This window comes from Pan paniscus, chromosome 2, assembly GCF_029289425.2.
Source record: "Pan paniscus chromosome 2, NHGRI_mPanPan1-v2.0_pri, whole genome shotgun sequence".
Lineage (NCBI taxonomy): Eukaryota > Metazoa > Chordata > Mammalia > Primates > Hominidae > Pan > Pan paniscus.
Genome location: NC_085926.1, coordinates 46,365,932 through 46,375,352, shown reverse-complemented (window position 1 = coordinate 46,375,352; position 9,421 = coordinate 46,365,932). Strand labels below are relative to the sequence as shown.

At 44.6% G+C, this 9,421-nt stretch overlaps 1 protein-coding gene across 1 annotated transcript; it reads right to left on the bottom strand.

Moving 5' to 3' along the window:
* Positions 1-6,511: 6,511 nt before the first annotated feature.
* CCRL2 (C-C motif chemokine receptor like 2) lies at positions 6,512-9,325 on the bottom strand. The gene is made up of 2 exons (XM_055109784.2): positions 9,004-9,325; positions 6,512-8,443 (listed from the first exon to the last, which is right to left on the bottom strand). The coding sequence occupies exon 2, from the start codon at positions 8,429-8,431 to the stop codon at positions 7,397-7,399; it is 1,035 nt and encodes a 344-aa protein (XP_054965759.1). The 5' UTR covers positions 8,432-8,443; positions 9,004-9,325; the 3' UTR covers positions 6,512-7,396.
* Positions 9,326-9,421: the final 96 nt, after the last annotated feature.

Here is a 9,421-nt window from a genome sequence, read left to right as displayed (position 1 = left end):
CCTCAGTCTCTCCTTCTGTCTTATGTCCCTCAATTGAATTCTTTCTTCTGAGGAGGCAAGAATTGAGGTTGTTGCAGACCTGCATGGATTTGCTGCCAGTAACAGGAGCAGAGGACTAGGCCTTGGAGACGGTGAGGGGGCCACTCCCTCCCTATCCCTAGGCATCGGTGAGATCTGAGACAGACTGCTCTTCCCTTGGAGTGTATTGCTGACCTTGCCAACTGAAAATAAACAGCTTCTGATAGTCTTTACTAACAGATAATAGAAAAGAAAAATTGCCATCTACACACCAGGTGCCAGGAGAAGGGTTGATTAGCTGCAAAAATGAAACAACACCTGATCCTGCAGCTGCAGCTGGAGCCCCCGCCTGATTAAGTTTACACTGGTCCACTGTCATTTTCCAACACCTATTTGTCTTCTGCACAAACCGGATAGGTGAGCTGAATGGAGAGAGGTGGACATCATCATCCTTCATCTTTCAAGTTCTTGCTACAATTCCTCCAGACGTGCAGTGTTGTTTTGTTTAGTATCTTGGCAGGTAGAGGGAGTTCCAAAGGCTTCCACTTGGCCCTCACTCTATGGATCAGAGAATCAATATGGGGATTCTTCCCCGATGCAGAGTATCTCTATTCCAATTATGCTTTCTGTTAAGAAGATTGTTTCTTTCTGTTTCTCCTATTGATGGGGGCACTGGGCTTATAGTTCTCTGTGGGAGGAGTTCTAATTACAGATTGAATTTCTTTAGTAGATGTGAGATTATTCACATTTTATATTATTTTTCCATGTCAATTTTCTTTATTTTTCTTTGTCTTTTTAAAAGATGGGGTCTCACTATATTTCCCAGGCTGGTCTCAAACTGCTTAGCTCAAGTGATCCTCTCACCTTCGCCTCCCAGAGTGTTGGGGCTACAAGCATGAGCCACTGCTCTCAGCTCAATTCTGCATTCTGGAACTGGGGGAATAACTATAGGATAAGTTCAGGGACCCTCTAGACTCACAGTGAAACAGACCTGAGCTCAAACTCTAGTGATCCCCTGACCTCTATGAAGCCCTACTTTGGCTGGTAGACCACAAAGATATTTTGGGTCTCTTAGAACTGGTGTCAGCGTAGAGCCAGTGTCCTGGAATCTCCAAATAGCCTAATTATTTCCTTTTCCTCCATGGCTTTCCCTGGTAAATGGCCCTAAGTTGCTTTGGGGAAGGCTGGGAAAAAAGATTATCAGAATAAAATGCCGGAAATGTAACAGGGTCCTTCCTCAAGGGGAGCCAGCTTACCTTTCATTCAAGGGGTTCTAGGTCTATAACTATGTCAAATCTGGGAATTGATTGAATTGACTCTCAGTTCTGGTGACTAAAGTTAGACTTCTGTTCACTAGAGATAGAACTCTTCTGCTTATACAGATCAGGTAAAAATTTAGTAGACCGTCCTTCTATTTCAGTTCCAGGGACACCATGATCAACCAGCCAATGCCAAAGATCTGTGGGGGTCAGACTATTCTGAGGACTGCTTTGGCTCCACCGTCCACAGTGGCAACCACGCCCACTTGATCTTTTGTAAGTGTTACCACGTGGCCCCTCCTTCCTCAGAATCCCACCATCCCCCCTGTATTTAGAAACTCCAGTTTTGTAGCATTGCTCACTACAGCTCCTGATCTACAGAGAAGAGCCACCACTTAGAGATTTTTTTTTTTTTTTTAAAGATGCGGGGCATGGATGAAGCTGGAAACCATCATTCTCAGCAAACTATCACAAGGACAAAAAACCAAACACCGCATGTTCTCACTCATAGGTGGGAATTGAACAATGAGAACACATGGACACAGGAAGGGGGACATCACACACCGGGGGCGGGGGGAGGGATAGCATTAGGAGATATACCTAATGTTAAATGACGAGTTAATGGGTGCAGCACACCAACATGGCACATGTATACATATGTAACAAACCTGCACGTTGTGCACATGTACCCTAAAACTTAAAGTATAATAAAACAAATAAAAAATAAAAAAAAATAAAGATGCTGGAGCTCATTTACACTTCCCAGTGTGGCAAGGGTGTGTCCTCTAGACCTGCGCTGGGTGGGTGAGTGAGTCTTAATGATCCAGTAGATCCACTAGCACTGCCATCTCCCTAAGCACTTAGATATTTTCTTCTATGTGACACCACGGAAGTTCTGGCATTCCTACTTCAATGAGTGTAGGCCACCTTTGGGTTGATTTTTATTTGACCGACAAGCAAAGTGTTAGAGCCATCTGCGGCTCCTCAGGCTAAAGCACTGACTCCTTCCAAACTCTGGAGGGGCTGCTCAGATGGAAACTGGGATTCCCGAGTGTGGCAGTCCTGCTGTGGCAGTTTAGGGAAGAGGAAAGGCCTGGCCGGGGCTGCCACCCACCACACTGTCACACTTCCTGACTGCCTGCTAAACGGAGTCCTGGGGTCATTTATCTTTGCTCTAGTTCTGACTGCCGAAAAATATTTAGTTTTTAAAAATGAATAAATACCTTAAAGTTAAGGTGGTCAGATTTCGGGGAAAAAAAAGAAAACAAAAGGAAAAACAAAACAAAACAAAAAACAGGATACTAGGATGCCCAGGTAAGTCTGAATTTCAGATAAATAACAAATACTGCAATTGTCGTATATGGGTTGTACTTATACTAAATAACTATTAGCTGCTTAACTGAAATTTAAATTTAACTGGGCATCTTATTTTGTTTTTTCAACTTCAAGTTGTATTGCTTTTCCATTCAGTATATCAACTGTTTCCTGTTTTAAAACTAGTTCCGGGCCAGGTGCAGTGGCTCACGCCTGTAATCCCAGCACTTTGGGAGGCCGAGGTGGGTGGATCACCTGAGGTCAGGAGTTTGAGACCAGCCTGACCAACATGGTGAAACCCTGTCTCTACTAAAAAATACAAAAAAAAAAAAAAATTAGTCAGGCATGGTGGCAGGCGCCTGTAATCTCAGCTACTCAGGAGGCTGAGGCAGGAGAATTGCTTGAACCCAGGAGGCAGAGGTTGCAGTGAGCCGAGATCACGCCTTTGCACTCCAGCCTGGGCAACAGCGCAAGACTCCATCTCAAAAAACAAACAAACAAACAAACAAAAACTAGTTCCATTTGTACCCACGAGTACACAGAATTGAGATGAAAAGGAGACAGCTCATGAGATTTCAATCTCTCTCTCATATGTCCCTAGTTAGAATTACCGCAATGTAACAGGAATTGTTTTTTGTATTAGGAAGTAATTTACAGGCAAAACAGAAACACCAGTTTTTCTTGAATAGACTAGCCATATTTTGCTTTTCATGGTTTGTTAGTTTTCTAATGCAGTCGTTTATGGAAAAGTGGAAAAGCATGTGCTATTTTTATCTTTAGGAAACTGTGTTCTTGGTCTGACATGGGAGGAAGACCTTGTTAGCTGTCAGTGTTCCAAGTATATTACACTACTTAAGTGTTCAGGCCATTGTGGCTGGTGTCATTCAGCACACACTTTTGCTTTTCATTAACCATTTCAGTCTCAGCCACCATAAGAGTTTACGGATCTTTATTCTCTATACGCTCCATGTTTTCATTTGGAAAATCCTGATAAGATTGTTCTTTGAGTTCATTGCTGTGTCTGTAAACATCGGAAGATGACGCCATTTCCTCTGAGATTCCTGTCCTACGTATCGGAGGAGGAGAAGTGGATGGAGAGTCCGGACCTACTTCTGCAAATGTGTGAAGAGAATTTCTGTCCCTTCTTCTCTTTTTCTTCAACCTTTCTCATCCTTTTTAAATATAGACTGGATCACTCTCTTCCCTGGTCTCTCCCTTGACTTGCCCTGGTGATTTTATTTGCCATGGAAGGTCATTCCCGATGAGACTGTGCTCCCTGTGGGGGCACCCCCAGCAGCCTCCTTCTGCTCCCTGGTAGGTGATGGGGGTGACAGGTTGTGCCCATGGGCATCCCGTTTTAGCTGCCAATTCTACTTGGGAGAAGAAACAGAGGCCCAGGCACTGGATCTCCTCCAGCAAATGCTCAGAGTGTATTTCCAAGACAAGTCACACCAACGTAATGGAGTGCCTGGAGGCTGAGAGGGGTTTTAAAAAATAGCCTTTTTGAGGTATAGTCAACACATAATAAATCACGTATACAACTTGTTACGTTTTTGACATATGTATATACCAATGAAACCATCACCACAGTCAAAATAGCAGACATATCCACTGTCTCCCCAAATTTCCTTGTTCCCCTTTGCAATCTATTCCTCTCCTCTCCCCTCCAACATCTCCAGCAACCACTGATTTGCTGTCGCTATGGATTTGTTTGCATTTTCTAGAATTTTATATAAATAGAATCACAAAATAAGTACTTTAAAAAAATATCTGGCTTCCGGCTGGGCACGGTGACTCATGCCTGTAATCCCAGCACTTTAGGAGGCCGAGGCGGGTGGATCACCTGAGGTCAGGAGTGTGAGAGCAGCTGGCCAACATGGCAAAACCCTGTCTCTACTAAAATTACAAAAATTAGCCAGTTGCTCTTGTGCATGACTGTAGTCACAGCTACTTGGGAGGCTGAGGCATGAGAATTGCTTGAACTCAGGAGGCAGAGGTTGCAGTCAGCCAAGATCACACCATTGCATTCCAGGCTGGGTGACAGAGCGAGACTTTGTCTCAAAAATAGATAAATAAATAAAAAATTAAAATTAAAATCTGGCCTCCTTCATTCAGCATTTTGAGATTTCATGCATGCTCCTGTGTGTATCACTAGCTCGTTTCTTTTTGTGGATGAGCAGTATTCCATTAGATACACAGGCCAGTATTTGTTTATCCATTCACCTGTTGATAGACTTTTTCTAGTTTGAGGCTATATAAATAAGGCTGTCATGAACATTTGGGTCCAAATCTTTGTATGGACATACATGCTCATTTCTCTTGGGTAAATACTGAGGAGTGAAATGGATAGTAGGTATAGGCTTTGCTTTTGGTGACACTGCCCATTTTTCCAAAGTGATTATACCATTTTACATTCCCACCAGCAGGGTATGAAAGTTCCAGTTGCTCCACAACCTTTTAGAAGCTAGAAAAATTGCCATTTAAAATGTCACCATCAGTTTCTTTCTTTCTTTTCTTTTATGATAGTGACCGGCATTCGCCTTTGGAATGTAGGGATCCTTTGTTCTAGGAAGGACCCTTGAGTGACTTCTTGCAGTTTTATCTATTACTTGTGCCCATTCCAGCTCACCTTGAGGTCAGACCCATAGCCCTATTATGACTCTGAAAGAGCAGAGCCAGCTACAAGCTCTCAATGAGTGATACAAGGTGCCAGAGAAGAGGCTGCCATCATGGGCTCAGCAAAACTGAAATCCCTGGCATATATCATTTTATTCCTCTTCCTAATTTCTCTCCAACTGACGCTGCTTCGTATTTCCTCTCTGCCTCCCTCCACTGCGCTTCCCACCCTCACATCTCCAAACCTCTCTACTTTCCTGAATAATTCACCCCAACTCTAAATTCCACATTGTCTTCAGCACAAAGCCAAAGCCTTACTTAGCTGAGTTTCTTCTCCATGGAACAGTGGTTCTCAGAAGGAGGGCCTTGGGTCAGCAGTATCTGCATCCCCTGGGGAATTTGTTAGAAATGCATATTCTGAGGTCACACTCCAGACCTCCTGAACCACAAACTCAGGGATGGGGCCCAGAACTCTGTGTTTTAGCACAAGGCTTGTGATGTGAGCTGGCATTTGAGAGCCACTGCCATGGAGTGTGGTTTGGAGCCAGTTATTGTTGTATAAGCATGTCCCTTGGGGGTCTCATCCACTATCCTAATAGGCTTTTTGAATGTTTCATCTAACACAAATAAGGGGTCTTTGGTTATGGGGTGGCATATGGAGAATTCTCATGTTTGGAAAATCAGATTTTCTCCACCTCATTTCATCAATATAGAGCAAATTTCCTTCCACCACTGTTGAGTAGGACATTAAGGACCCCTTTTAATTGGCCAGAGACTTGGGTTTTAATGAGTCAGACATCTCTATGTGTCCCTATGTGAGACGCTGTGCCCATGGGTATCATCATTTTTGCCTAGGAAGGAAAGTGCCTCCTATGAAGGAAAGACAGGGTTCCACTGCTTTCCTGTAAGGTTTAATGCCGTGAACATGTGCCTGATGCCAGGAGGGGAGGAGTGTGGGCTGGTGCCCTGCAGTGCAGCAACAGTGGGTGGCCTGGGTAGGTTTTTAGCAAGTATCAGTGCCAAGCCTCCAGCTCTCTTTAGTGCAAACAAGATGCTGGGCCAGCAGGAGGAGGCAGCCAGCCCAGGCCCTATGTCTGCAGGACTCAGCCGGGAGCAGTGATTGTCCCCTGGCAGCAAGGCACTGGTAGCTTTGAGGCCTCAAAGGGCCAGAAGCAAGATTATAAAGAGACCAGTGAGTGTGGAGTCCAATTCTGAACACCAGGAACAGGAAAATGTTTTTAGGATCAAGGATGCATCATCCTTACAGATCTGGGGGGTCGCCGGGGAGGTAGCTCACATGTTGAGGTGACCTTCTGCTGATGTGGCAGGTGGGAGCCTGTGTTCTACTGACTCAGCCATAGAAAGGAAGTGGGACGACCTTTTGTAGTTATGTGCTGGTGAGGCCTGAGGTATGTGTTATACTTAAAAGGACAAAGCATTCATTTTGTTAGACATTTCTAAACATAATTTCTCATTTGCTTTTGTTAAGTCTCCTGAGATTCCATAGTCTTGATAAAGTACGAGAAAATACCAGAAAACTTGGGTTAGGGGAAGCTGGGGGCCTAGCGGTGTGGCAAGTAAGCAAGAGAATTTAGAGAACTTCGACAGAACAAGTTACCTTACCTCTTTTTCTCACAGCTTCCAGCTAGCTAGTTCTTCTCATCACCGGCAAGGCGATGCGCCTGAAAAATTACTCCCATATAAATGGGCTGTTTATAATTTGGAATGTAGTTAAATTGGTTTTAAAAGCAACTTACAAATTATTTTAAAATACATTAAATCGATGTTTTAAAATACATTTATTTCATGTCGTTTGTCCCCAGGGTTTGGAGTTTGATGTTCTGGACCAAGCGTAGGCTCTGAGCAAATGCTACCAGGGCTGGAGAATCAGTTCTGCCACTTCCTAGTTGTGTGATCTTAGACAAATTTCCACGCCTTAGTTTTCTTTTCAGAGAAATGAGACTAGTCCTATCCACACTATGGACAAGTGGTAGGAGGCGAAGGAGCTCACGTTTGTAAAGAGCCTTGCACGGTGCCTGAGACAAATTTAGTGCTTAGCAAATGTTAGCTCACCTCTCCCTTTGCTTCCTGTATCCGATTTTGTATACAAATATGTAAAAAATTTACATGAAATAATGCAGAAAGATGAAAATCCATGTTTATTCTTCTTGCATTTGGTGGATGCTAGTTTACACTTCGGTGGAATGGTCAGGTTCTTCCCTCGATGTGCCTTGTGCAGACTGCCCCCTGGGTTGAAGTGGGGTGTTACTACGCAGATGGAAACGGCGGCAGAGGTATTTGCTAAATGTCCCATCAAGAAACGCATACAGGAGAGGGTTGACGCAGCAGTGGGTGGTGGCGATGAGTTTAGTGATGTGAACACTTTTGTCCAGATTGTAGCTGCTCTTGCAGTCACTCAGGGAGAAGTGTTCTTTGAAAGTGGACAGGAAAAATGCAATATTGTAGGGCGCCCACATCAGAAGGAAGACTACCATTATGGCAAAAACAAGCTTGAAAAGGCTACACCTCTGCTCCCTGAACCTTAGTGTTTTTCTCATTTGCACATAGAGAAATGTAAAAATAAATAGGGGGAGGACAAGAACCAAAATGTTCATTTTTAAAGTCAGAAAGTGCTTCCAGAATGTCTCATCAGCTGGCAGGAAGGGAGTTCTGCTAAATGCACACTTGTATTCCTGGTCTTCCATCTGAGGTTTATAAACCACGAATTCAGGCAAAGTGGCCAGAATGGCTGTTACCCATGCCAGGACACTTGTAATGATGCCACAGGGCACCCTCCTCCTGGCTGAGAAAAAGTTTCCCTTGTGCAAAAACACTAGGTACCTTTGCACAGTCAGAAGGCAATTGAAAAATGTCTCACTGTACAGGCCCACGAAGTACAGTCCAATGAGAATTTTACACATGGGATCGCCACCAGCATGAGCCCAGAAGGGCAGGGTAAGCAAGAAACACAAGTTAGAAACTGCCAAGTTTAGAAGATAGATATTTTCCATGCATTTGAGTCCTTTATATTTTACCAGGATAAGCACAACCAGGAGATTGTCCAGGACACCGATCACAAACACAGCAGAGCAGAGTGATGGCACCAGCTGGGCTGAGAGCGCCTGGGCGTCATACTTGTCACATTGCTCTGCCTCATCGCTCTCCAGTTCACCTTCTATGAGGACATCATATTCATCCTCTGGTGCCAGCGTGTAATTGGCCATCTTCAGACTACCCTGTGGAGAAATGGGAGATGATTTTCCCCTCCGACAGCTGTCTTATCCTGGAGGAAACAACAAACTGGACCTGGATTCATACAGCCCCACTTTCCCTTTCTGGAGCTACATTTTAGCCAGAGTAATTCCCTATTTCAGAAGACTGAAATAAACATTTCTTTAACGTGTGCCCACTTCCCCAGAGCAGCACCCAATCTAGTTGTTAAGCATGTAAGTGCTTAGCAGTGTGCCAGGTGCCACGGGAAATAAAGCTGGCATGACACTGTCTTGGTAGAACTTACCTTCTTTTAGCAGAAACAGGACTTGCCTACATGAACACAATATGTAAGAAAATATATAATTAAAGAGAACCAAGTACCATGGCTTACTTTTAAGAAACGGGTGTAGATCATAATTTCTGCATTTTAAGAAGTTTGCTCACCCCCCGAAGCAGCTTCCTGTGACAGCTGAGATGTTTTTCTCTCGAAGGGTATAAACAAATGTTTGCAAAAGTGAAACCATGCTCAGCATCAACATGGCCATAAGGGGTTAAATACATAGATGACACACAGATGACTTACCACTGGGCCGAGCTCCTGCAGGGGAAGGGCGCAGCCTCCAGACCCAGCATCCGGGAGCTGTGGGAATGGCGCCGGACAGTGGATGCCCTCCTTTTGATCAGACTGCTCCTGACCCTGAGGGGCACGAGAAACCACTGTTGATTCCCCTGGTGGCTCTACCAGCCCCGCTTACTGAGCTCAGGGACCAACTGAAATAAAGTACTCAAAAGCTCCCCCAGGCCTCCAGAGGATCTCTGAAGCGTCTGAAAGCAACCGGGAAGTTGTTTCCTCCTCCCTCTGGCCCTGTACCCCGCCTTTGATTTCCCTGTGACCTTTGACAGCCGTCTTCTGGCCTTCTGAGATAAGGGAACTGTGTCACTGCTGCTCTGAGTGGTAGCAAGGAAGTGATGTCAAGGTGCTGAGAACTGCCAAGACGCTC

Excerpts from the sequence above, each read along its gene's own strand:
- CCRL2 (XM_055109784.2), bottom strand. The coding sequence starts at position 8,431 with ATGGCCAATTACACGCTGGCACCAGAGGATGAATATGATGTCCTCATA.